Raw genomic sequence first — 27851 nt, forward strand, 5'->3', positions numbered from 1 at the left:
GCATTCCTGGGCAAAGATCAGGGCCTGGAGGAGATGTCTGAGCACTCACATGCGGAGCTGGAGCAGAGCCTCTTCCGGCCCATCGGCAAGCAGGAGCCCAGAGGGAGCGCCAGGTACACGGATTGGGGCTTGCCGGCCCGTGGCAAGGGAGGTTCCAACTCCTCTGCTGGAGGCAGCCCAGCGACATCGGCGGAGAAGCAGCAGGAGGGCCCACAGCACCGTGAGCTGAACGAGTCGGCGGGGACCCCGGCCCCGAAACCCTCCGCCGGGGGAAGGTTTTGGCTTCCCTTGGTCACTACTCCACCTTCCGGAAAGGAACTGGAGAAAGAGACTTTTCAGCTCCAGGAGCAATCCAGCAACAGCTCTGGAAAAGAGGTGGGTGTCGCTGGTGCGTGTAGGAGAGGGTGGGAGGGGCTGAGTTCACTTTCAGAGCCCGGCCCTCATTAGGACACACGTCACGCGAAGCTTCCTTTTGGGGGCACCTATTAAGATATCGTTTAAAAAATGACTCTCAGGGCTTCCCTGGTGGCGCAGTGCTTGAGAGTCCGCCTGCCGATGCAGGAGACGCGGGTTCGTGCCCCGTTTCGGGAGGATCCCACATGCCGCGGAGCGGCTGGGCCCGTGAGCCATGGCCGCTGGGCCTGCGCGTCCGGAGCCTGTGCTCCGCAAATGGGAGAGGCCACAACAGTGAGAGGCCCGCATAACGCAAGAAAAAAAAAAAAAAAAAATGACTCTCAGAACCTTCCAAACAAAACATCCTCTTCCTCTGTTGTGCACTCATGACCAGCCTGTTTAAAAGAGGAAGTATTTCTTCTGCCTTCACAAGTCAGCCGCCTAATGATGATTTAGTGTTTCTCCTTAGAGATGCCTCTACCGGGGTCTCAGATGAATGAGGTTTTATAGAAGTTTCTGGAGCCAGCCCATATACACAGCGCGTGTGGCCAGAGGCTTTACAAATCTCTCGTGGTAGGTTTTGTAGGAGCGGAAAAAAATTTTCTCCTTTCCTTCTAAGTTTTTTGGTTGGGGTAATAATTAAATTGACATAAGATAGATTAACAGCAGAAAATCAAATTTACTTTGGTATGTATTGGAGACCCCATAAAAATATGAGAGGTGACCAAAGCAGGAAGGCTTTGTATCTTTTAAACAAAGAAGCAATCAGTCTGTGAAGAATTGACAAGCCAAAGAGGATTAGGCTTGGGGTAATAAATTGGTGACAAAGTATCTGTTAAAGATAAGTATCTGAAGCATATTAACATTTTTAAGAGTTTGAGCAAAAATGCATTCAAATCAGACAGCATCCAGTATAGCAGATATAAAGGAGCTCCGAGGAGCTGTACAAAATGAAAAACTTTTTTAGGCAGGAGTGGAAACAAGGAATATAAGGCAAAAAAGTGGGTTGGTTATTACAAGGTTACTTTCTTTTAAGGGGTAGTAGGGGTTTATCAAGCAGATTACCTCAAAATTATTCCTGATTGACTGGTTTAAGATTCCATTTCTGGGAGAGCTGAAACTGTAATTAAGTCTTGGTTTGGGGGCTTAACATAAAGGACTCTACTTGGGGCCTGTTGCTTTAACACGACGTTTGTTTCTACAGCCTTCTCAGCCCTAAATTTCCCCTGCATGGTGATAAGGATACCTTCTATCCTCCTGGTACAGTGTTTTATTTTCCACGAAAGTACATAATTTCCCCTATAGTCACAATTAAATTTTTTTTGAGCTGCATTAAGTTGTAGAAAGTCCTTGGAAAGAAGGGTACCTTTTGCACGGGAGATTTGTCTCTTGCTTTCAGGGGGGACAAAGGAGGGTCAGAGTGTCCTTCTTGCACTGGCTGTTTCTCAAGTACCTTTCATTCAGAATAATCAGCATGCCAAAGGGCTATATTTTATTTATTTTTTTTTTTTATTTTTATTTTTTTTGCGGTACGCAGGCCTCTCACTGTTGTGGCCCCTCCCGTTGCGGAGCACAGGCTCCGGACGCACAGGCTCAGCGGCCATGGCTCACGGGCCTAGCCGCTCCACGGCATGTGGGATCTTCCCGGACAGAGGCACGAACCCGTGTCCCCTGCATCGGCAGGCGGACTCTCAACCACTGCGCCACCAGGGAAGCCCCAGGGCTATATTTTAGAGTGACATTCTGACCCCCTACAGTTTCTTCAAGACCCAACAGGTTCTGAGGTTGCTTGAAACTCACCAGTGATAAGAATCAGTTGGATAGGAGGAACAAGATACTAAGGAGAGAACATAAGCTGTACAGAACGTTCCATGAAAAACACAGGTGAAAAGAATGGGAACCTTTGGGAGAGCAGACATACCCAAAACAGAGGGAAGGTTCAAGTGCTAACAGCAGAAGGTCAGGGAGATAGAGAAGGAGGCTGCACTGTGGGGAGAATAGTTGGGAGCTCAGAGACTGCTCATTTGGGAAAAATACCAGGACAAGGCGAGGATGTAGTGAGTGTGTTGATCAGGAAAAGCCGAATGCAGTTGGCAGTAAAGTGACAAAAGGACAGGTCATGGGAGAATTTAGTGTATTTCAAGATACAAGAGAGCAAATCAGAATGTAAAGGGATGTAAACCAATTAAGTTTTTTTTTAAAAAAAGGAAAATATTATTTAAGATATCAGTGCTTAGGTTAGAATAAGTGAAGAAAGCTGGATTGAATTGACTAGACATTATAATCTCAACCATTAAAACTTGCTAAACATTCTTTTAAGCAGGGAGATTATCAGCTTTTTTCCTGCTTTGATGTATTTTTCATTTCAAAGTTTTCATATTTTTCTGTCCTTGTACTTATCTTAAACATTCTTAAGACTTTCAATTAAAAAATAAAGTGTCAAAGATTAACGGTGTTCTTTTCCTCCATCCCCGAGTATTAACACATTTTACCTTCTTTTATGTGGCTAAGTGAACTGCAAAAAAGAGTAGCTGTGTTTTCAATAAATACCAACGTCCCCCTCTCGAGTTAACATTTGAGTTACAGCTTTTCTTTCTGTGGATCTCACACTCAGCCGCCCCTTTGGGTCTCCTATCTTCTTAACCTGAGTTTTACTTATCTGGCTCCATACAGGCACTGGCAGTTGAAGCTCAGAAGAGCATTTTATTATCATGTTGTGAGATTTTCCCCCGGCACATAATATTTAATTTAAAACTTTAAGTTGGATAACCCTGTAACCATAATCTTAAATTATAAATTATATACAGTGGATGGTATGAATAGAGATCATTTACTCTAGAAACCTGTTCATTGTTGAATTATCTGATTGTCTTCAATTATTGCTACTCTAAGTATTTTCTCTCTTTTTATCTTGAATGTTTTCTGTATGTGTATAATATGCCTATAATAATTCTCCAACCTAGAGTTGCCTTACATTTTTAGCAGGTAGCAGAGAATATTTAAAAGAGATGGTCTAGAGTTCCAGTGGTTTGCAATGTCAGACATGGTATTTCAAATGCTACTGAGTCTAATTTTTGAAAATGTCAGTGACATGGTGTTGTCTTGAAGAGTTCAACCTTTGTTTTTCCCCCATAACAACTTATGCTTGTAATTGATCTCCTAGGTCCTAATGCCTTCCCATAATCCTTCTCCAACCAGCCTGGAGTTCAGCCCAGCCACCATGGAGAAAAGCCCAGCTCTCACAGTCACCCCATGGAGCACAGAGCGTAGCATTTCAACCCTTCCCGCTAGCACCCTCCCCACTGAGTCCGCCCCATCTCAGCAAGCTGTATCTGCTCCTACTGCCCCCAGGACAGGTAATTTAAAAAATATAACGGGAAGAAATGTACTGAAGACACGCTGTAGAATATAGTAGTGACAACTTTGAAAGGTTACTCATTCCCTCCGGGCACGTTTTTGAGCATCTATCCTGTGCCAGAAATGATGCTAGGCGCTGGGAATAATAAGATGAATAGATATTGTCTTTTCCCTCCTTGACTCTGTAGTCTAGAGGATGAGGCTGACAGACAAATGGACAGTAAGTGCTTTGAGAGGCTGCTCTGGGAGCAGAAAAGGAGCAGCCCGGCTGACCGGCTCAGAGAGGCCACAGAAGCCTTTCCAGAGGTGGTAATGCTAGGATAGATGAGCCAGCAAAAATGGAGTCAGCATGCTGTTCAGGTCGAGGGAGCGACATGTGTAATAACAATAATGATAATTACATTTACTGAGCACTTACCCAGGGCCAGGCACCACGCTCGGCATTTCCCGCCCATCCTCTCATTCACTGCCTGTGCCGGGGAACAGAGGGACAAGAGCTCAAGGGGCATTTTGGGAAGAGCTATAAGGGGTTCAGTATGGCTGGCACTGATCATGTAAATGGAGTGGAAGTGTCAAGGTCTGAGTCTAGAGTGGTGAGCAGGGCAGTATTTTGAAGGATCCTGTGTTCTGTGCTAAGGAATTTGTGCTTTATTGGATGAGTAGAGAGAATCCCTGAATGATTTGAAGCAGGAAAGTGAAATGATCAGACTGATATCAAGAAGATAGTATGGGGTTGACCTGAGGCAAGAGGATCCATTAAAAAAACTGTAGTGAGTGGTTGCAGGGATGGAGGGAAGGAACCAGATTCAAGCGATATTAGAAGGGCAGAATCATTAGAATTTGATAAATGGTTGAAGGTCACGATGAAGGTAAAAGGACTCTAAGATATATGAACATGTGGAACTGAAAATTAGATGAGTGTTTGGGCTGAAGATAAAGGACTAGGTGTCTTCCGTGTAGAGGTGATAGTTGAAGGTCCTCCAAGGAGAGCCTCGGGGTGGGCTGGGGAGAGGCCTGAGGGGTGGAACTTTGGAGGCGTCATTGTATTAGGAGCCGGGGCCTATAGAGCTGACTGAGTGGCCGTGACAGAGAGGTAGAGAAAGAGGAGAGCGTGGACTGAGAGAAGGAGAGAGGAGAGGGTTCCACGTTGGAAGAAGTGATGAAGGGGCCGGGTGTTACAGGAGGATTGAAAAGCTCCCATTGGATTTAATACTAAAGAAGTTACTGGAGACTTTTGTCATGTTTGCTGAGCCTTTCTGTGGGTAATGTACCTTGAGGATTACCCTCTCTTCTTTGGTTATTTACTTTGATCCTGAGCTTCAGTAGAGGGAAGGATAATGGTGGAGGAGCTGTACAGTATATGGAAAAGGAAACTGGCCTGGGAATTAGCATCCTTGAGTTCTAGTGGCACCTATTGCATAGAGTAGTTAGAGGATGAAATGAATTGATAATCTTCAAGTCCTTGGAACAGAGCCTGTCAGAGTTCAATCTTGTAGATAAGTGGCTGTTGACATAAATACAGTTTAAATTAGTTAGATATTGGTGGATCTATTGCTAATGATCCACATAGTCTCAAGCAACTTATATTGCCTCTCCAGGGCTCAAATTCTTTATCTGTCAAATGATGGGTTTGGACCAATATCCCTTTTAGGTCCACAATTGCTGATTTTTCTTGAAAAGAGTCAGTGAAAGTGACAGGGACGAAGAGCCAGAGACGGCAGCGAAGCCTCTGCAGCTGGTCTAGGAAGGCACTGGAGGGACTGAGTACAGACTGAGAGAAGTAGGTTTAAATGAGCCACATCTCCATCTAACATCTCCAAGCAGCTAGGACCTCTAGAGAGCACTCAGCTTTTCTTTAAATCTTTGCTTTTCTCTATGTGATATCTTGATGATCTCAACTGAATTTTACAAAGGGAGACTAATGTCCAGTTGAGTCAAGCCAATTGAACGTATCAGTATAATCCTGGTTATAGAGCAAGGAAACAAGCATTGTTCTGAATGCTGATTTAGTGACTGAGTGCTCCTGATGAGAGTGGATGTGCTTGCTGCTTGAGTTAAAATAGCCTTTTTATATTGAGGTTGACTGGCTTTTCTCTTGGAAAGGTTCCAAGACCAAGACCATTGCAGTAATTCATGGGGTTACTATCAGAACTGAGTGGTATGTGATTAATGCTACAGAAACACTTATGATTACACTCCATCTTTTTAAGACTAAAAATAGCACATACCAGGGGGTCAAGCAAAGCTGGAAGCAAGAGAGAAAATAGACCCAGTCCGCAGTACACTACCTGTTTTCATGCAACTCTTGTCACCGACACCTTGTTCAGTCAATCTGAAGCATTATTTTCTCCACAGTGCCTACTCACGTTGACGGTTTTAAATTTATGAAATCTACCCTGCACATAATATAGGGCACAGTTCAGTTACTAGCCAGAGGGAAAAAAGTATCTTAGATAAAATCGCATGAAGAACTATTACAAAAATATGGGTTATTTTATGGATACTAAAAACAAATCTATCATAGGGCAGTAATTTAACATCACTGAAGTATATGATGAAATGTACTATTTCTAATTAACTTTTAGTGAAAGAACTCACAGTGTCTGCTGGTGATAACCTAATAATAACTTTGCCGGAAAACGAAGTTGAACTGAAGGCGTCTGTTGTGCCAGCTCCACCTGCAGGTGAGAGTTTGACTTTCCTCTGGGACCAGTAGGGGCCCATTAGCTGGTGTGTCCTTAAGGTGTCTTTACTGGTTATTTACAACTTTGATTCATTTTCACAACATAGTGAATGTCACTCTCGAGTGGATGACAAGGCTTTGATGATCATAAGCTTTAAAGTTTATTGAAATGGTTTAAAATGGACTGAGAGGATAGGAATTAAATACAGAACATTTCCTTTAATTGGTCAGGATAAAAAGTCATACATTTCTGATGATGCAAAGCAGAGTGATACCTTAGAACAGGAGAGGTTTCCATATACCAGCTTTTGACTTGTAATAACCCACAGAGCCTGGGAAAATGCCACTGTCAGGTGAGGGAGGCAGCACGTGCACAGAGGTCGTTTGCAGATATTGTAGTGGCAACACGTCTCTCAGGTTCTCAGGATCCTCACACCAGTTGTTCAAAAAATGTTTAAAATACTCTTTCTTCTGCTGATCCAGCACTCTGCTCTTCAGCAAACATTTGACCTATTCCTGTGACCTGTCAAATGCATTCTTTCTTAAAGTATATTCATTTTTAAGGTGTTTGAATATTTCTCATTCAGGTTAGTTCCTTTATTCATTTTTCCCTATCACACATGGATCAAAATTTAAGCATAGATGTTAATATTTGTCATTTGTCATTTACTCCTTTCAGCTGAGGTAACTCGTGCTTTAACTATTACTAGAATCACAAGGTGGAAGACAGCTTCATCTTAATATAAAGAGATTTAATCTGTTCTATGGTCTTATATAAACCCCTACGACAGATGGAATGAATTTAAATCTCCTTGCCTTTTATTAAAAGGAGAAAAGTACAGTGGGTTATACTATGTTAAAATTTATATATATAGTCAGGTGTAGCAGTCTGGAAGGAAAGTCATCAAATACTAACAATGAAATTAGGGCAATTTTTAAATTTTCTAAATTTTTATAAGTTGTATGTTCTTATAATAAGAAAGAAATTTTACATTAAAGAGATATAGAGGGCTTCCCTGGTGGCACAGTGGTTGGGAGTCCGCCTGCCGATGCGGGGGATGCGGGTTCGTGCCCCGGTCCGGGAGGATCCCACATGCCGCAGAGCGGCTGGGCCCGTGAGCCATGGCCGCTGAGCCTGCGCGTCCGGAGCTTGTGCTCCGCGGCGGGGGAGGCCGCAGCGGTGAGAGGCCCACATACCGCAAAAAAATATATATATAATAAAAATTAAAAATAATAAAAAAATAAAAAGATGTAGATACCTTACTGTTCCTTACTTGAATGATAGTTGAAAGTTGAGTGCAGTCTATCTAAATTAATTTCTGCTAGTAGATTGAAGACTGTCATTTTCCTCCCTCTGCCCAGGTTATAGTGACTTCTAAGAGTTTATAACTACTCATATTTTTCTTTGCTCTCAGAAACAACCTACAACTATGAATGGAGTTTAATAAGCCACCCTGAATACTACCAAGGTGAAATAAAACAAAGACACACACAAACTCTTAATGTCTCTCAGGTAAGTAACTGGTAACCGGTAGTAACTGACAGCATACCTTAGAATTCAGGTAACACCTTCTTAGCTGTTGAATCTAGAAGTCTCTCTTACGATTAAGATTAAAAGAAGAATATAAATGAATCAAGTTTCAAGCATGTAGGTAGACAGGTAGATTTAAATAAAGGGGCTTGCGGGATCTTTTCTTTATTTGACTTACTTGGCATATCAGCCCAGGGAAGAGAGGCTGGCCCAGGCTGCTATGGGTCTCTGTAGTGAGGTTAAAGCCTGTGTTCCAACTCTTGATCCCTTTGCAGTGTTAGAGACATGCAGATCAACTCTGATTCTTAGTCAGGCACATTTCTAGGACTGCCAAAAATTCCATTCCAGTTCACATATGGTTTGACTACCAAATATTGCTCCAAGATATAAGCCCTCACAAGAAGAAATGTTCCCTCTTCTTGGCCCAAAGATGATTATGTTCTCTTCATTTCTGATACTGCACAGCTACTGGTGCAACATGAGTTAGCATCACCCCCCTGCCACTGAGCGCTGTTTCTCGAAGTCTGGTACCCAGACCATTGACAGCTGACCCACCAGAGTTACTTGGTAACAATGCAAGATTCCCATACACTCAAGTTTGAGGACTGCCGCCCTCGGTTGGTCCATGTCACATACGCCTCTGTAAGCCCCGTGAACATCTGTAACTAAGCTGAAGGCCTTCCTGGGTGATCTTCAGTGTTCCAGCGTATAGGCTTCAGACATGTGGCAGTGTGCCCACAGGTCCCAAGCCCCTTTTCTATGCTGATTCCAGGAGAACGGCTTCTGGAATATTTCTAGGCAGTGGACCCATCCTGTTGTTTGCATGTTTATCAGTATAACTTTTCTTTATCTTGCAGTTGTCAGTAGGACTTTATGCCTTCAAAGTAGCAGTTTCTAGTGAAAATGCCTTTGGAGAGGGATTTGTAAATGTCACCGTTAAGCCAGGTAAGCCTGTGTAAGAGGACAGCCTCCTGTTGTACAGGTTTATCTCAATTTTTGGTGCCTGAATAATATGGTAATATATTTTTTTAGTTTTACATTAGGCTCCATTGTAGAGAGAACATGCAAAGATTATACGGGTTTTTTTCTTTCTTCTTTCTGTATAATTCTTAGTACTTGCTTGACACTGCTGTGTAAGGTTGCAAGGTTATTGCTTGCTGTTCTTAGGTGTGGCAATAGCCTCCTCCGTCTGACATTTGCTGCGTTCACCCTTCTACCTCCATTCCCCGTGACTCAGCTTGTCCTTAGGTGAAGGGAGCAACTCAGGGGTCAAGGGAAATGTATGCCATGGGCTTTCAAGCCCCCTGGTCCTTTCAGGCCACCACTAGTCCATAGGTCAGTGCACTGGTGTGAATTAGAAATAGTGGTCCTTTGTCTGGGTGGGCACAGCCCTGGCTCAGGGCATGGAGCATGGGCCTTGAGCCTCTGCCACCCCCTCCTCTGGGCACAAGGGATGTGGGCCAGCTCAGTGCCAACCTCACCTCCAGCCTCTTCCCCAGGGGCTGGCAGCTCCCCATTTTGCACATTCTACCTGGTTATTCTTCGAGCTAAACGTGGTTGGCGGGGGTGGGGCCGGGGGGGGGGCAGGGCTTCAAAGAGTCAAGAGCCAGCTAATCGTAGGAGCTGGAACCCTACTCCGTTGCTCCTCTTTTGCAGTTGCTGCTCAGGTTCTGTGACCAACCCCTTGCTTGTTATTACATGTGTTCATTGAGCCTGGGCTTTCATACAAAAATCTAAACCTGCAGACATGCTCCTAAAGTGTACAGGGGGTGTTCCAAAGCATTAAAAGTACTTTCCATAGTTGAGGCCTGCAGGATAAACACCTTCCGGACAGGATATTTATAACCAATTTTTGAAAATCAGATGGTTTATTTGGGTGGTGACAACTTGGGCTCAGCCCGTATCCTTTTTTCTGTCACACAGCCGGAAGAGTCAACCTGCCTCCCGTGGCAGTTGTTTCTCCCGAGAGACAGGAGCTCACTCTGCCTCTGACGTCGGCCCTCATCGATGGCAGCCGTGGGTATCCTGCCATACTTCAGGGGGTTTTGCCCTCTGCACTATGAGACGTAATGGGAGGTCTCTATTGAGGCTGTGAGGACTTATGGGCTAACTCACCAATAGATGAGCATCTATCTGTATCTTCAAGTCCTTCAGCTCCTTTAGCACAACTTCTCTGTCTTAGGATGAATTTCCCTTCAGTTATGTCTCATTTGTCTATGAAAAAATTCTTTTAGGGTCTAGCTGTTTGATCAGAATTAAAGCAATCATTAAAGAATCTCCTTTCGATTTAGTATATGTGATGAGCAGTTGGAAATCCCTTTTTTAAAAAAATTATTATTTATTTTATCTATTTATTTTTTTTGGCTGCGTTGGGTCTTCGTTGCTGCGCACGGGCTTTCTCTAGTTGCGGCGAGCGGGGGCTACTCTTTGTTGCAGTGCACAGGCTTCTCATTGCGGTGGCTTCTCTTGCTGTGGAGCCCGGGCTCCAGGCACGCAGCCTTCAGTAGTTGTGGCACGAGGGCTCAGTAGTTGTGGCTCACGGGCTCTAGAGCGCAGGCTCAGTAGTTGTGGTGCACGGGCTTAGCTGCTCTGCGGCATGTGAGATCTTCCTGGACCATGTCCCCTGCACTGGCAGGTGGATTCTTAACCACTGCACCACCAGGAAAGTCCCTAAAGCCTGTTTTAAATGAAAATATTTACATGAGAAAATACATTACGTTTTGATTCCTCTAATTCAGTGCGATTTAGTTACAGGAAACTGTTCAGGATTATTAATCTGTTGCATGAACTTTTCTTTCCTTAAGTGAATTAGATGAAACTGGCTCCCTTCCAGGTCTAAACTTCTGTGATTCTACTTAGTACATGTTGTTTGCTGTCTTTTAAAGTAGAAATAGGAGGTTTTCATGTAGGATACTACCTTTATCTGGATTTACACTTAATGATTAGGGTAGGAAAAGGTGTTTTGTAATTATATAGAAGCATCTCAATTCTTTATGAATCTGTCAGTTCAGATACCTATTTGAATTATCAGTAAGACATCGTGTGCTGTAGTTGAAGTGAGTTAAAAAAAAAAAAGCAGTAGTGCCTGTCACTTTGCTTTTTAAATTCACAACTGAGTCGAAACACCCTCACTCAAATCTGGTGGAAATCCAGGAGAAAAATCATGATGATACTTTAGAGAGAAGAAGTAATCCTCCTTCTAACACATACTATTTGGCCATTGAAATCTGTGCAATTATATAATTTCATATAAAATCAAATGCAAACCCCAATAATGTAAATTACAAAATTTATGTTTTAATATTCTTGTGTTTAATTCTAGTTTTCATTTATTTGTCAATCTTTCTAGACAGTACAGATGATACTAAAATAGTGAGTTTTCGCTGGGAAGAAGTTAATGGGCCCTTCCAAGAGGAGAAGACCTCAGCTGATACCCCCGTCTTACATCTGTCTAACCTTGTTCCTGGAAACTATACTTTCAGGCAAGTGGGTTCGCTTTCCAGCACTGATAATTTGACTATTTCCGATAGATGCCGATAGAACATTGTGCTTCTTTTCATTTTGATCAGGAGGCAGGGCAGATTTGGTTTCCTCTGGGGTTTTGGTTGTCAGCCACTTTACACTCTGATACCATCATCAGTAATATAAATTACAATCCAAAGGTTGGAAACCTTTGGATTTGGTTGTCAGGAATAGTATGGGATGGCATCTATTTTGCTGTGTTGAGATACGTGAAAGAAAGTTTCTATCTTCAGAGTGAAGGTGAGGCAGGTTTATATGATTTCTTTATCTTTTTACTTTATCTTTTTACAACTTTTAAAGATATAACTGAAATGTAATAAACTGAACATATTTAAGGTATAAGATTTGATGAGTTTTGACATTTGCATACACCTGTCAGAACATTGTCACATTCAAGGTAATAAACATTTCCATCATCCCCAAAAGTTTTCTCATGCCCCTTTGCAATCCAAACCTCTCTCTATTCCTGTCCTTGGGCAACCACTGACCTGCTTTCCCCCACTTTAAATTATCTTGCACTTTCTAGAATTTCACATAAATGGAATTGTACAGTATGTGCTCCTTTTTGCCTGGCTTCTTTCACTCAGCAAATGGTTTTTGAGATTCATTCATGGTGTTGTCTCTATTGATAGTGTGTTCCTTTTTGTTGCTGAGTACTATTCCAATGTATGGATATACCACAATTTATCCTTTCATCTAGTATGGACATTGGGTTGTTTACAACTTTGAACTATTACAAATAAAGCTGCCATGAACATTTGTGTACAAGTCTGTGTGGACACGTATTTTCATTTTTGTGGAGTAAATACCCAAGAGTGGAAAGGCTAGGTTCTACGGTGAGCTTATGTTTAACATTTTAAGAAATTGCCAAACTCTTTTCCAAAGTGGGTGTATTAATTTATATTCCCAGCTGAGGTGGATGAGAGTTCCAGAATCCACATCCTCACCAACACTTGGTGTAATCAGTCTTTTTAACTGTATCTAATTTGATGGGTGGTTGTATCTCATTACGGTTTTAACTTGCATTTTCCTGTTGACTAATGATATTAAGCATATTTTAGGTGTTTACTGACCATTCATATAACTTCTTTTGTGAAGTCTCCATTCAGATCTTTTTCCTGTTTTAAAAATTACATCTTACTTAGTTGTAAGTTTTTTATACATTCTGAAACAAGTTCTTTATTTTATATATGTGTTGTGGATATTTCCCAGTATGTGACATTTTGTTCTCTTAATGGTATCTTTTAAAGAGCAAAAGTTTTAAATTTTGATTGTCTAATTTATCAATTGTTTCTTTTATGTTTCATGCTTTTTGTGTTCTATCTAAGTAACCTTTGTTTAATCACAAGATTGCAAAGATCCTGCTTTCTTTCTAAGTTTTATAGGTCTAGGTTTTATTTTTAGATCTGTGATCTGTTTTGAGGTATTTTTATGTATTGTGTGAGATTTTTGAATGTTAAATCGACCTTGCATTCATGGGATAAACCCTATTTGATCATGATATTCTTTTTGTTTGTTTGTTTGTTTGTTTGCGGTACGCGGGCCTCTCACTGTTGTGGCCTCTCCTGCTGCGGAGCACAGGCCCTGGACGTGCGGGCTCAGCGGCCATGGCTCACGGGCCCAGCCACTCCGCGGCATGTGGGATCTTCCCGGACGGGGGCACGAACCTGTGTCCCCTGCATCGGCAGGCGGACTCTCAACCACTGTGCCACCAGGGAAGCCCCCATGATATTCTTTTTATGTAGCATGGGATTTAACTTGATAATATTTTTGTCAGGATTTTTATGTCTGTCTTCACGAAAGATTTGGTCTGTACTTTCTTCTCTCTTTCTCTCTGTCTCTCTCTCTGCATTGTCACAAGGTTTTGATATGAGGATTATACTGGCCTAATAAAACAAGTTGACCAGTGATCCATCCTCCTTTATTTTCTGAAATACTTATGAACAACTGGTGGTATTTCTTCCTTGAAAGTTTTATAGAATTCACCAGTAAAATCATCTGGTCCTGGAATTTTCTTTTGGGGAAAGTTTTGTTAACAAATTCAATTTCTTTAATAGATGTAAGCCTATTTAGATTTTCTGGGGTTTTTTTAATTTTTCTTTTTTATTTTATTTTATTTTATTTTATTTTATTTTATATTGGAGTATAGTTGATTAACGATGATGTGTTATCTTTTTTTTGCTTGTGTCAGTTTTTAGTAAGTTGTATTTTTCAAGAAATTAATCCATTCCTTCTAAATTATCATATTTTTTGGCATAAAGTTGTTCATAGTATTTTCATATTATTCTTTCATGTCTGTAAGATCTGTACTGATAATCTCTTTTTCATTTCCAATATTGGTGATTTGTGTTCTTTTTCTCTTGATAAGTCTAATTAAGGGGTTTGTTAATTTTGTTTATCTTCTCAAGGAACCCTAACTAGAACTGTTTTAATTATATTTGCCTGTTTTCTAATTTGTTCTTTTCTGCTCTTTACTATTTCCTTACTTCTGTTTGCTTTTGATTTACTTTGTTCTTTTTCTTCTAACTTCTTAGAGTAGAATCTTGGTTCATTCATATTAGAGCTTCCTTAAAAGCTTATAAATCTTTCACAGGTATAATTTTCCTCTAAGTGCTGCTTAGCTGCACCCCACACACTTTAGCTTATTATATTTTTAAGACCTCATATACTGCTTTAAGAATCTGATGGTTTCAGAGAAGGAGCCCATACATATGTATTTATGAATCCTCAGAAGTCTAGCCAGGTTAAGAAACTCTCAAGCATCTGACTGGATTCATCTTTGACTAAAAAGTCCACAGAGGTGCTCTAAAGTGCTTTAGATTTTACACATGTTGTAAAAACATCTGTTTTGGTTTATTGGAAATCTCAGCTTAAGAAGCAGTTTACTCCATTAGGATAGCTATTATTTAAAAAATGGAAAATCACAAGTGTTGTGAGGCTGTGGAGAAATGGGAATCCTTGTGCATTGCTGGTAGGGATGGAAAATGGTAGAGCTGCTGTGGAAAACAGTTCGGCAATTCCTCAAAAAGTTAAACATAGAATTGCCATATCTGCAATCTCACTTTAGATATATACCTCAGAGAACTGAGAGCAGAGACTCATATAGATGCTTGTACACTATCTTCGTCCATTCAGGCTACTATAACAAAAATAACCAGAGACTGGGTGGCTTTTAAATGACAGAAATTTATTTCTCATACCTCTGGAAGCTGGGAAGTCCAAGATCAAGGTGCTGGGTAGATTTGGTGTGTGGTGAAGGCCCTGTTCACATGGTTTATAGACAGCCATCTTTTCACTGTGTCCTCACATGGTAGAAGGGGTAAGGGAGCTCTCTGAGGTCTCTTTTGTAAGAGTACTAATCCCATTCAGGAGGCCTCTGTCCTCATGACCTAATCACCCGGAAGGTCCCACCTCCAAATACCAGTCGCATTAGGGATTAGGTTTCAACATATGAGTTTTGGGGGAACAGAAAACATTCGGTCTATAGCATACTCCAGTGTTAACAGAACAACACAAATGTCCATCAACCAATGAATGAGTAAACAAAATGAGGTATGTACATAAAAGAAATATTATTCAGCCTTAAAAAAATGAAATTCTGAGGCATGCTACAGCATGGATGAACTTTGAAGACATTTGGTTAACTGAATGAAGCCACTCACAAAAGGTCAAATATTGTATGATTCCACTTAGTTAAGGTGCCTAGAGGAGTCAAATTCATAGAGATAGCAGAATAGTGATTGCCATGGGGTGGTGGTAGGGGAGAAATGGGGAGTTCGTGTTTAATGGGTACAAAGTTTCTGTTTGGGATGATGAAAAAGTTCTGGAGATGGATAGTGGTAATGGTTATACAATAATGTGAATGTACTTAATGCCACTGAATTGTGCACTTAAAAATGGTTAAAATGGTAAGTTATATATACTTTACCCCAATTAAAAAAAAGAAATTTACCTAGCTCTGAAAGCTTATTTTATTATTGAGTGGATTTCTGGGAATCTATAGGCCTTGTAGGGGTAGAGTGAGTAGCCACATGGGGCATCCAGTGCTCATGTGTGGGGTTTTTTTTTAAACTTTATTTTTTTAAGAGCAGTTTTAGGTTTACAATAAAATTGAAAGATATGGAAATTTCCCATATGTCCCCTGCTCCCCGCGTGCTCAGTCTCCCTGTTATCAACATCACTCACCAGAATGGTTCATTTTTTTTTTTTTTTTTCTTGCGTTATGCGGGCCTCTCACTGTTGTGGCCTCTCCCATTTGCGGAGCACAGGCTCCGGACGCGCAGGCTCAGTGGCCATGGCTCACGGGCCCAGCCGCTCCGCGGCATGTGGGATCTTCCCGAAACGGGGCACGAACCCGCGTCTCCTGCATCGGCAGGCGGACTCTCAAGCACTGCGCCACCAGGGAAGCCCGAATGGTTCATTTTTTACCAAGGATTAACCTACATTGACACATCATAACCACCAAAAGTCTATAGCTTACCTTAGGATTCATTCTTGGTGTACACTCTATATGTTTGGGCAAATGTATCATAACAGATATCTATCATTATAGTATCATACAGAGTATTTTCACTGCCCTAAAAATCCTCTGTGCTCTGCCTATTCATCCGTCTCCTTTTCCCCCTCCTCTGGTAACAACTGACCTTTTTACTGTCTTCATAGTTTTGCCTCTTTCAGAGTATCATACAGTCGGAAGTGTATAGTAAGTGGCCTTCTCAGATTGGCTTCTTTCATGTAGTGATATGCATTTAAGATTTTTCCGTGTCTTTTTATGGCTTGATAGCTCATTACTTTATAGTGGTGAGTAATATTTCATTGTCTGGACGCACCACAGTTTATTTATTCACTCACCTACTGAGGGACATCTTGCTTGCTTCCAAGTTTTGGCAATTGTCCATAAAGCTGCCATAAACATTCATGTGCAGATTTTTGTGTGGACAGAAGTTTTCAACCCCTTTGGATAAATACCAAGAAGCATGATTGTATGGTTAGAGTATGCTTGGTTTTTGTTTTGTTTTGTTTTGTTTTGTTTTGGTGGCCTGTTTTGTGGCTTATTAAACATACATTGTACATTTGGTTTGGCCGTTGAGGAGGAGAATGCATTTAAAAGTCAAAATAGAGTAGCTTTTGTTTGTTTATCCAAGGTAAAACTAGGTGGCCATTGTGGACGTGATTTCAGACATGTTCGTGTATTGCTGAGAACTTGAATTTTCTGAACTGTATGGGATCTAAGGACACCACCAGTCATTCTCAAAACAATATCTGCTAGTAGCTTCCAGCTGCAACCTTATTGTCTGAAAGTCATCACCTCTTATAGAGTATGTTTAGTTTTGTAAGAAATTGCCAAAGTGGCCTTCCAAAGTGTCTTCCAAAGTGGCCGTGCCATTCTGCATTCCCACCAGTAATGAATGAGAGTTCCTGCTGTTCCACATCCTCTCCAGCATTTGGTGTTGCCAGAGTTTCAGATTTTGGCCATAGTATAGGTGTGTAGTGGTATCTCATTGTTGTTTTAATTTGCATTTCCCTGATACTGTGTGATGTGGAGCATCTTTTCGTATGCTTATCTGCCATATTCTTTGCTGAGTAGGTATTTTTACTAGTTTGATCCCTGGTTGGGGAACTAATAAAAACATGTCATGTATTTATTTTTAGTTTACCACACTGGCTGCCACAGCTTGATCCAGAAGAAATATAGGTTTCAAGAGACAAGTGACAATGCAGTTGTTTAAAAAAATGATATTTTCTTCTTATAATAAGAATAATGCATGTTTGCTATAAAAATAAAAAACAGAATGTATCTAGAAGCAGAAAGAAGGAAATTAAACACCTCCCATAATTCCACTACCTAGGAATAAACATCCTTAAGAGTATAGTACGTATATTTATGGTCCTTTTTCTATACACCTAAATTTAAAACTTTTTTCTTACTTGGATCAAAATGTATAAGATGTTTTACAAGCTACTTTCTATATTTTCTTCTAAAATTAAAAATTTTGTCTTTCATGTTTAAATTTTATCCATCTAGAATTGACTGCATGTCTACCGTGGTTAGATCCAATTTTATTTGTTCCCACATGGATAATCAGCCTATTGTCCCATTACTGATTATTGTCTAGTCTGTCCTTTCTCAATCTGTAAGACCACATCTCTTCTATATCAAATTGTCATATATGAGTGGATCTGATTTTGGATTCCCATTAATTATGGATATCTGTGTTATTAAATATTCTGCAATGTCATGTTTGTTGCTAATACATTTTAGAAAATTAACTTAGCCCCATTATTCAATGTTTGGGGGAACAATCTTATAGTTAAATTTTGGAGTGCAAGTAAAATTTCTGGGTCAGAGGCCTGTATGTTTTTCAGGAGTTTGATATATGTTGCCAAATTATTGTCTACTTCTTATCTGAGGGTTTTGCTAAGGTAAACTTGTGGAAACTTTATGACATAAAAGTCTAAGGGGACTTCAAAAAAGTTATTTTTAAAAGTCTTTGTATAACACTTTATTTATTTATTAGGGTAAAATTTATATACAGTGAAATGCCACTTTATGAGGTTCTTTTAATTAATTTTAATTTAATGACTCTTTACCTGTCTCATTGAGACAGGCCTACTTTGTTTTTATGTTGTTGTTTGTTTTTTTTTTAGTTCCCCAACCAGGAATCAAACCTGTGCCCCCTGCATTGGGAGCATGGAGTCTTAACCACTGGACCGCCAGGGAAGTCCCAAGGCGGGCCTACTGCTAACCCCATTTTACTAGGAAGAAATTCCCTTAGGGGCCCAGAATGTGTCCTGACTCAGCCTGGTTGAGGAGGAAGGACCTTAGGTGTTTGGTTTGCCGTCAGAGCGAGAACTGGAGTTTGGACCCTGGTTGTATGGAGTATGTGGGATAGAGGCCCAGAATATGGGGGCGCCCTGTACAGGTACCTTACCTACAAATAGGGCCTGTGTTCTTTCCAGAGCTTCATTCTCATATTCCTATTTACACCTGTTACACATGCATTGCTGCTCCAAACTAAATCTTGGCCCCAGAAGAATGAAGTGACCTTATTTCACTGAACCAGCTGCCACGTCACCAATGAGTTTACTACAGGAGGGTCAGTGCAGCTCTCTGTGTTGTTTGTGTAGGCAGAGTATCGTTTGTATTTCAAAGTGCTTAATCCTAAAATTGCTTTGCAAGGAGTGTCCTGAAAACACTTAATATTAGAAAAGAATGAGAAAATTAAAAAGCTTCATAGCTGAAAATTCAGGAGTGATTTGCTGTCTCTACATGCTCAGGCCTGAAGGCAGGACTTAAAGCTGATGCATTTTGAGTCTCAGGTGGTAGAGAGAGGCTTCTGTGTTGGCTGAGGATGGTTTCTTCATCCAGCATCTCAAAGAATAATGAGAAACCCATATAAAATAAAACTCTATCATGTGAATATATTACTAGCTAAAAATAAATCAACAGAAACAAAGAAAAAAATATAGCCTCAGGTCTCTGTTCTTTCCTCAGCTTCATCCTCAAATTTCTATTTACACCTGCTCTCAGTTGTTCTGAGAAATGTGCCATAGGCAGACTAAATTGACCACTTGCCTTGAGATTTGGCATATTCACGCAGTGTAATAGCTTCCTCTCCTTTTCATAGACTGACTGTTACAGACTCAGATGGAGCCATTAGCTCCACAACAGCAGCCCTAATAGTCAACAGTGCTGTGGACCATCCACCAGTTGCCAATGCGGGACCAAATCAGACCATAACTTTGCCCCAAAACTCCATCACTTTGAATGGAAACCAGAGCAGTGATGATCACCAGATTGTCCGCTATGAGTGGTCCCTGGGGCCCGGGAGTGAGAGCAAAGAGGTGGCCATGCAGGTGAGTTTTCCATCCTGCCTTCAGACTTTTATTTGTCTGTCTGTGTGTTCATCCGTCCGTCCGTCCATCTATCTATCGATCTATCTAAAATATTGGTACAAGGGGGCAGCTAAATTGAGAAAACATGTTTTATAAAGTTGTCTGATATATTACAACTAATAGAAGAACAGCTAAACTCACAAATCTTCCAAATTTATGTCACTTTCCTTCACCCACTCTATATAAGCCCAGGATAGCAACTAAGCAGCTCCTATACAGACAACTTCACCTTGAGGTTAGTTTAGGAAAAGTCTGACCTAACATTTGCTACAGAAATATTATTTTAGTATTAGGATAAACCTTAGGAATAATCTAATCTAAACCTCATTATCAGAAAATTCCTTTTTATTTTGTTTCTCCTATTTTTAGAAACTGCATGTTACCTTTTCTGGATCCAGTGGTCTCTTGTTAAGATCTTTTTGTATTTATCTTTTGATTTGTTCAGATTGCAAATATATCTGTCTAAAGTCATAATAACCTTGAAACATTGCTGTATTTGTATGTGTGAGTGTGTGTGAGCTGTTTGCTTACTCTACTTCCGGTGATGGCCAGAACTAACTAGCTTGGTATTTTTGAAGTTATGTTATTATTTAAGAGTTTAATGGAAGAAAGATAGCACCTTACATTACCACCTTCCCCTTCTCCTTCAAACTCCATCTCACCAGTCCAAGACAAATTTCTCATTAGTGTTTATGGTGAAGTCAGACATTCCATGAAAACTGACCTACTTTACTTTTTGATATTTCTGGAAAGTGCTTTGTGATTATGATGAATTAAAAACGACTGGTTGGATGCATGGGTCTTCAAAGAGCCGTGAGTCCTCTAGATACCCTTGGAGAGCACTTGGTATAGAGTTCATCTCTACCTAAGAGTTGTGGCAAATGCTATGTTTGCTTCTGTTAGGTTAAGAATTCGCATTTGGTGGGGTTTGGATACAAACAGGAAGATGGGTATTTTGTATTTTCTCAGTTAAAAAATATTCCAAATTTGCTTTCCCTAATTACTGGGAAGTATGTGCTCAGAGCTAATGCCCCAGTACATCCAAGTGTAATGAACATGTATCCAAAGGAAGTCACTAGTGCTGGGCTGCAGACCTAGCCTCGCTGCTCTGAACACTTGCCCATCTGCTGCAGACACTCTTAGATTATCCACAGTAACAATGTCACTGCCTTGTGATTGACTGATAAGATGTCAAAAGGGGTGCTTTTTATGAATTGGGGCAATCGCAAAGATCAGCTCTTAAACCAGCCTCTTTCACACTAGTCTAAAAGTCGCCAAGGCAAGCTGCAGAGGCTATGCTTTGCGCTGGGGAGGTCACTGAAGGTCACTGAAGCCTGTGCAGCTACCTGAATCATATGGCTGCTTTGAGGGCTCTCAGTGAATTAGTCTGCTCACTTCACATTTGCCACAAGATTCCTTTTTATTGTGTGCATAAGCATTCATGTAACCATATTAATTTTGAGGCACACATTACTAGGAAATTATACTTTATAGAGCTCTTCAGAAAAAAAGTACTTTGCTCTATTGAGTCATAGTAGGGAAAAGCCCTTTTTTTAAGTTCTTAAAAGAATGCATTTCAAATTTCAGAAGTTCCCCTTGTGATAACACACTTGATTTTCTATCCATTTTTTTTCCATTTTTCCACTAAAACTCTAAAACACACACACACAGGGATTTCCCAGGTGACACAGTGGTTAGGAATCCGCCTGCCAATGCAGGGGACACGGGTTTGAGCCCTGGTCCGGGAAGATCCCATATGCCGCGGAGCAACTAAGCCCATGAGCCACAACTACTGAGCCTGTGCTCTGGAGCCCACGAGCCACAACTACTGAAGCCTACGTGCCTAGAGCCCCTGCTCCGCAACAAGAGAAGCCACCGCAATGAGAAGCCCGTGCACGGCAACAAAGAGTAGCCCCCACTCATCACAACTAGAGAAAGCCTGCACAGCAACGAAGACCCAACACAGCCAAAAATAAATAAATAAATAAATAAATAAAAGAGATACATTTATCTTTAGACAATCTTGGGATCTGTGAAAATAAATAACTTATAATAGGACTTAAAAATCCTTTTCAGGATGCCATGAACTTCAAACATAGGCAATAACTGGAAGTATTACCAACAACACAGCAGCAACAAAATGAAAGGGTATTAACCTGTAGGCAATAAGTAGCTAGCTACTATATACTCAATTGAAAAAATGCCTTATTGAAAAGTTTTGTTGTCCTAGCATTAAAAAAATTTATTTTTACAGCAAGGACTTACTGTATAGCACAGTGAACTATATTCAATATCTTGTAATAACCTATAATGGAAAAGAATCTGAAAAAGAATATATATATATATATATATATATATACACACATATATATAACTTCATCACTTTGCTATACACCTCAAACATTTTAAATCAGCTATACTTCAGTAAAAATTTTTAAAAAAGAAATACATGCAAAACATTCAATTCAAAAGATAACAATAAATGGAGAAAAATAACAAAATTTATTTATTTAGGGCTTCCCTGGTGGCGCAGTGGTTGAGAGTCCACCTGTCGGTGCAGGGGACACGGGTTCGTGCCCTGGTCTGGGAAGATCCCACATGCCATGGAGTGGCTGGGCCCGTGAGCCATGGCCGCTGAGCCTGCGCGTCTGGAGCCTGTGCTCCGCAACGGAAGAGGCCGCAACAGTGAGAGGCCTGCGTACTGCGGAAAAAAATATATATATATTATTTATTTATTAAATTTATTTTATTTATTTATTTTTGGCTGCACTGGGTCTTTGTTGCTGCGCGTGGGCTTTCTCTAGTTGGGGCGAGCGGGGGCTACTCTTCGTTGCGGTGCGCGGGCTTCTCATTGCGGTGGCTTCTCTTGTTGCAGAGCACCAGCTCTAGGCACGCGGGCTTCAGTAGTTGTGGCTCACGGGCTCTAGAGCACAGGCTCAGTAGTTGTGGCTCACAGGCTTAGTTGCTCTGCGGCATGTGGGATCTTCCCGGACCAGAGCTCGAACCCGTGTCCCCTGCGTTGGCAGGCGGATTCTTAAACATTGCGCCACCAAGGAAGCCCACAAAATTTATTTTTGATTATAAAAGTAATACATTAATTACTTCCTGTGGTTAAAAACAAGCTCACGTTCTGATAAAGTGAAAATACACCATGACCTCATCCAAGTCCCTTTACTCAAGATAATTACTTTTATGAGTTTAATGTGTGTGCATACAGAATCTCCTCTGTGTGTTTGCATACATGTATATGTGCATGTAGCAAATATCTGTCATGCTGTATCCATTGTTTCACAGCTTTCCTTTTTTGCTTCGTAATGTCTTTGACATCTTTCCACTTTATTCTTTATAAATTTACTTAATTCTTTTAAACTTCTTGTTTTTCAACTAGCATCCCACAGTGTATTGTGATGGGCTTGGCCATTCCCCTGTTGATGATTGTTTAGATTGTTCCCATTTTTTTTTGGTGTCATAGGCAATGCCTCAGTCAGCACCTATGGGCGAGTCTCCATAATTGCACACGTGGGCGTTTCTCTAGTGTAGATACTCAGTAGAAATGCTGGGTTGAAGAGCATGTTCTTTTAACATTTGAATGGATGCTGCCAGACTGGCTTCCAAAAAGGCCATATTAATTTATATTCTTTCAGTAGCATCTGAGGGTATACAATGGACTTTAGATCCCATTTTCCTGGGACATGCACATTTTTTTTTAAAGCAGAATCTCCACATTTAGTAAAATCACTAGTTTTTCATTATGTCATGCTAACTACTTGTGCTTCTTTAATATTATTTTTTCTTTTTCATTTTTGTATTTGCTGTTACTTAGGGAGTAGAGACACCGTACCTTCATTTGTCTGCAATGAAGGAAGGAGATTATACATTTCAGCTGATGGTAACAGATTCTTCAAGGCAACAATCCACAGCTGTGGTCACTGTGATTGTCCAGCCTGGTAGGTGAGATGAGAAAGGGATTTAGCCCCAGAGATTAAAACAGAAATGACATCTGGGCTTCTGGGTTTCAGACCAGACAGATTTGGTACAAATTCTCTAAATCTTTGAACTATCAAGAAATCAGCGCTGCAGAGCTGAATCTTAATATCAAGGCAGTTTGCTTTTTGGTTCTGAATTATGTCCTGGCTGTGTCTCCAAACCATGGCATGAAGGACAAAATGAGAGCTATCTCCAGAATCACTTTGGGCTCTGATGCCATGCCCCACTCTGCTGCAAAGCTCTAGGGAATTCTTGAAGAGGCTGGTAGTTATGTGTGGCTTGATACTCAGATGGTTTGTGGCCAGACATTGGGGAATTAACTACAGTTCCACTCCATGACTTTTAAGGTATTTTAAAGAAACCAAAGACGTACATATTAGGGAACAGTATTTCTTGCTGCCTGTAACCCCCATCTCAAACTTAGAATGTTTAACTCCTGGGTCAGCTAGGAGACTGCAGTGTTTCACCCCAGGATTCCCAAAGGACAGGGCATGCTCTAGTAGCTGCCTGAGCTGAATATGAGTAATTTGCTTAAATAAAGAAATCAGGGGATGGCAGACTTAATGCAAAGAGATAATATTTCTTCACACCGTTTCTATAATTCTAGAAGACAACAGGCCTCCAATGGCTGTTGCTGGCCCGGATCAGGAGCTGGTCTTCCCGGTGGAAAGCACCACCCTGGATGGGAGCAGAAGCAGTGATGACCATGGCATTGTTTTCTACCACTGGGAGCATGTCAGGTAGTCAGCCCATCTCATCACTGAGTGCTGGGTTCACTCCCTGGATGAGAGCTAATATTACCCCTGCTCTGGAGGGTCTACATTAAACACTCAGCTTAAGAGTGTTGAGGAGTCAGTATTTAAGCACATTTGTAGAAGTGGCCAGGGAACTATTGATTGGATTCTGTATCAGGTGTGAATGGACAAGATGGACATTCCTTGACAGTGGAGAGAGGTGGAGCTGGGGCAGGTGGACAGGGCAGTCTTGGTGTGAGGTGAGCTTCATGACAGAAAAGGTGCAGGGGAACCTGGGTGGGGTCCTCACGAGGCCCCAGAGTCTACACTCACTCAGACCACGTGCAGTGACTGTAGACAACAGAAGTGCAGAGTTCAAGGGGATTCCTTTATCCTCCAGCATTTTCTGTGCTGTACATGCTTAATCTCATGGAATCCTAGGTCATTTCTTAAGAGGTAAATGATAATATTATTCCCATTTTAAAGGTGAAGAAACTGAGGCTTGCAGAGATGAGTCAGTCACAGGGTCTCTGTTTGCCCAGATAGTAAGAGCAAGAGCTGAGGCTCAGTCCTGGGTCTTCCTGAGTACAAAGCCCACGATCTTCACGACTCCGCTGTATTGAATAATTCCTCTTGAGCCAATTACCTGGCCAATTACCTGGCTTGCTGTCTCCTCCTCCACACTCTCTTGAAAGATAACTGAGGATTTCAGCTGATTTTATTCAAAGGAGAAACAGGAATAGTTTATAAGGCTCCATTCTGATCATTTCACTGACAGTTCAATTTTAAAAAACCAAAGACTCCAAAATCCTCTTCCCAGGAATCCAGCAGCCTCTGTCTGAAATAGGCTTTAACTTGTGACTCTTACATAGAACTAGAGAATCTAAATGAATACAAAATTATCTTAGAATTCTCTAGATGGTATATATTATTGCTGTGAAAAGAAGCACTTATAAGGCCACAAGCAGCATACCTGCCGTCGTCAGAATCCCACGCCCCCTGCCTTTTGTTAATGACTGTCCTGTTTCATAGAGGCCCCAGCACAGTGGAGATGGAAAACATCGACAAAGCTATAGCCACAGTAAGCGGTCTTCAGGTGGGTACCTACCACTTCCGTTTAGCGGTGAAAGACCAGCAAGGACTAAGCAGCACGACCACCCTCAGCGTGACCGTGAGGAAGGGTGAGTCAAGGCAGAGGGCAGGTGCATCTGCCAGTGGAGGAGGTTGGGCCCCTTCTGCTTTTCAGTCTCACAGACCCTAAGCCAGGCCATGGTTATCCGGAAACGTTAGTGTTTGCTTGTTGGCTATAGCAGGTACCGAACTCTGCTTGGCCAAGCAAAGGTCACTTTTCTTCCGTCCATGTGCACAGCATTGCCTTTTGTTTGTGGAGTGTGTGTCCTAATAGCTTCATTCTCCTTCTGCGACTACTGGCAACTAAAGCCCCATGTCCTAGTGACCGCATGATGCTTTGCTTTCCCTCTTCCTTGGAAATCTAAGAGCAGAGACGGTTTCAAATTCCATGTTGTTTCTAATATGAAATGTGTGGTCCAGTCTATGACATCCTGCTTTATGTACTTGTCTCTTTTTTCTTTTCCATTTGACCGTGAGCTGGTTGAAGACCTTTGTTTCAGATATTTCTGTCTCTTCCATGTGGCACAGTGCTAGACTCATGGCAAATCAAAGATGTTGGTTACTTCAGTGAATGAATAAATGATTATGATGTATTGAAGATCAGAGGTGTAAAAGAGCATGGCTGGATGGGAAAATCCATTCACCAGTATTATGGACCAGCAAGAGTGTCAGTTCATTGGGGAGGGTGGCTGAGACAAAGGCAGAAGCTCAGCCTTGAGGTATTGTACGTGTCAAGTGTCATGCTGAGGAATTTGGACTTTATTTGCTGGGCAGTTGGGAAAGGATGAAGCAATTTTATCAGCACAGTGACATCGATTTGAGTTTTTTTCAAACGTTTTATTATGGAAGTTTTCAGCCATATATAATAGTAGAGAAAGTATGGGGACCTGTGCATAAAAGGGGGTGGTTGTCCTAAGTTCCAGTTCTGAAGCTCGATAGGGTCTAGATATTGTTTTTTATAGAAGGATTTTTGGGCTTACTCAATTTACTGCCAGTCTATTTCTGTTCTTTCTAGCCTTTCCCTGTATCGACAATGGAATTAAGCCTCCTCAGTGCCAGATTCTCCCCACTGCCCTGAATCCTCCCTCTTCAATTTACTTAGACAAGCAAGATTTGGCACTGTTAGAAACAAAAAGATTTCTGTGACCAGATAGTGTGGACCAGTACAAAATAATCCATAGCATATTCTAAACCAAAATATTTTCATTTTCCAGACCCCGAACATAAGTAAGATCATGATTTCTCTTTTTTAAAAAGAGAAAAAACTGTAATGATAATAGAAAACTGTCCAGCACATAGGCTGCCAAATTATAACTAGCTAAGTGCAAAAAGAACTTTAAGAAAGTCTGTATGTTATCTAATGGGTATTTGGGGCAGGAAATGATGCTTTTTGGATATTTTAAATCTACATATCTGCAAGATGGAATAGTCATGGATAGTTTGTGATACACTTCTATCACAAGTGTTTTAAATCAATTTCTTTGCTTTCATTTTTGCTATATTTGACTTAGAAAATAATAGTCCTCCCAGAGCCCAGGCTGGTGGCAGACATGTTCTTGTGCTTCCCAATAACTCCATTACTTTGGATGGTTCAAGGTCTACTGATGACCAAGGAATTGAGTCCTATCTGTGGATCCGGGACGGCCAGAGTCCAGCAGCTGGAGTGAGTACTTGAAGAGAATTGCCCCTGGACCACTAATCATTACATCTGTATTAGTTTGCTAGGGCTGCATAGCAAAATAGCATAGATGGGGTGGCTTAAACAACAGATATTTGTGTTCTTCCAGTTCTGGAGGCTGTGAAGTCCAAGATCAAGGTGCTAGCCAGTTTGGTTCCAGATGAGAGCTCTCTTCCTGCTTCTCAGACAGCTGTCTTCTTGCTGTGTCCTCACAGGGGTGGGGTGGGGGTTGGGGGTGGCAGGAGAGAGAGAGGAGAGAGGGGAGGGGAGGGGGAGAAAGAGGGCTCTTGGGTGTTTCTTCTTATAAGGACACTAATCCTATGGGATCAGGACCCCACCCTATGACCTCATTTAACCTTAATTACCTCTTAATAGACCTTATCTCAAATAGAGCCATACTGGGGGATTAGGGCTTCAACAGATGAGGGAACACAGTTAACTCCATAGCAATGTCTCTGTTATGACTTCATCTCCCTTTCCATGGTCCCCACTAAGGTGTTTATGCTTCTAGGTTTCTTCTGAGGGCTGGAGGCAGCAGGCTACTGTTCAGTTTAAACAAATCTGAAGTCCCTTCCTACTTTTTCCTTGCCCAGACTTTGCGTAGGGTCAGAAACCATAGCCTGGAGGGACTTTGAAACCATGTCTTCTCATGGGACTCATTCTGCTCCTTAGCTTCCCCATTGTTCCTCTTCTGGTCCAAATGGATTCTTTCCTTTTCCTCAACATTGTACCAGATAGGTCAGTAGATCGAGGATTGCTATTCCCATTTCCTAAGTACAGAGAATGAGATGCAGGGATGGAAAGAGACTTGGCCAAGGTCAACTAACTCATCCTTAGTCAAACAAGATAGAACTAGGTTTTTAGCTCCTGGCAGGCCTTTTTCCCCATTAGATCACTCTGCCTCTTAGGCTGTAAATTTAGGTACATCTTCATTCCTGC

General features: G+C 41.3%; 1 protein-coding gene across 2 annotated transcripts in view; it reads left to right on the top strand.

Annotated features, from left to right (window-relative positions):
- The window catches only part of KIAA0319 (KIAA0319 ortholog), a 48356-nt gene that overhangs the window by 5727 nt on the left and 14778 nt on the right, over window positions 1-27851 (top strand). For both annotated transcript variants that reach the window (XM_007454510.1, XM_007454509.1), the window contains exons 2-13: window positions 1-375; window positions 3557-3749; window positions 6336-6434; window positions 7849-7946; window positions 8822-8909; window positions 9888-9980; window positions 11314-11446; window positions 19115-19343; window positions 23206-23329; window positions 23977-24109; window positions 25136-25284; window positions 26746-26897. The exon at window positions 1-375 is cut by the window's left edge and continues 395 nt beyond it. In XM_007454510.1, coding sequence (XP_007454572.1) covers window positions 1-375; window positions 3557-3749; window positions 6336-6434; window positions 7849-7946; window positions 8822-8909; window positions 9888-9980; window positions 11314-11446; window positions 19115-19343; window positions 23206-23329; window positions 23977-24109; window positions 25136-25284; window positions 26746-26897 — 1866 coding nt within the window. The remainder of the gene's footprint in view (window positions 376-3556; window positions 3750-6335; window positions 6435-7848; window positions 7947-8821; window positions 8910-9887; window positions 9981-11313; window positions 11447-19114; window positions 19344-23205; window positions 23330-23976; window positions 24110-25135; window positions 25285-26745; window positions 26898-27851) is intronic.

Source organism: Lipotes vexillifer, unplaced genomic scaffold (assembly GCF_000442215.2).
Source record: "Lipotes vexillifer unplaced genomic scaffold, Lipotes_vexillifer_v1.1 scaffold421, whole genome shotgun sequence".
NCBI lineage: Eukaryota > Metazoa > Chordata > Mammalia > Artiodactyla > Lipotidae > Lipotes > Lipotes vexillifer.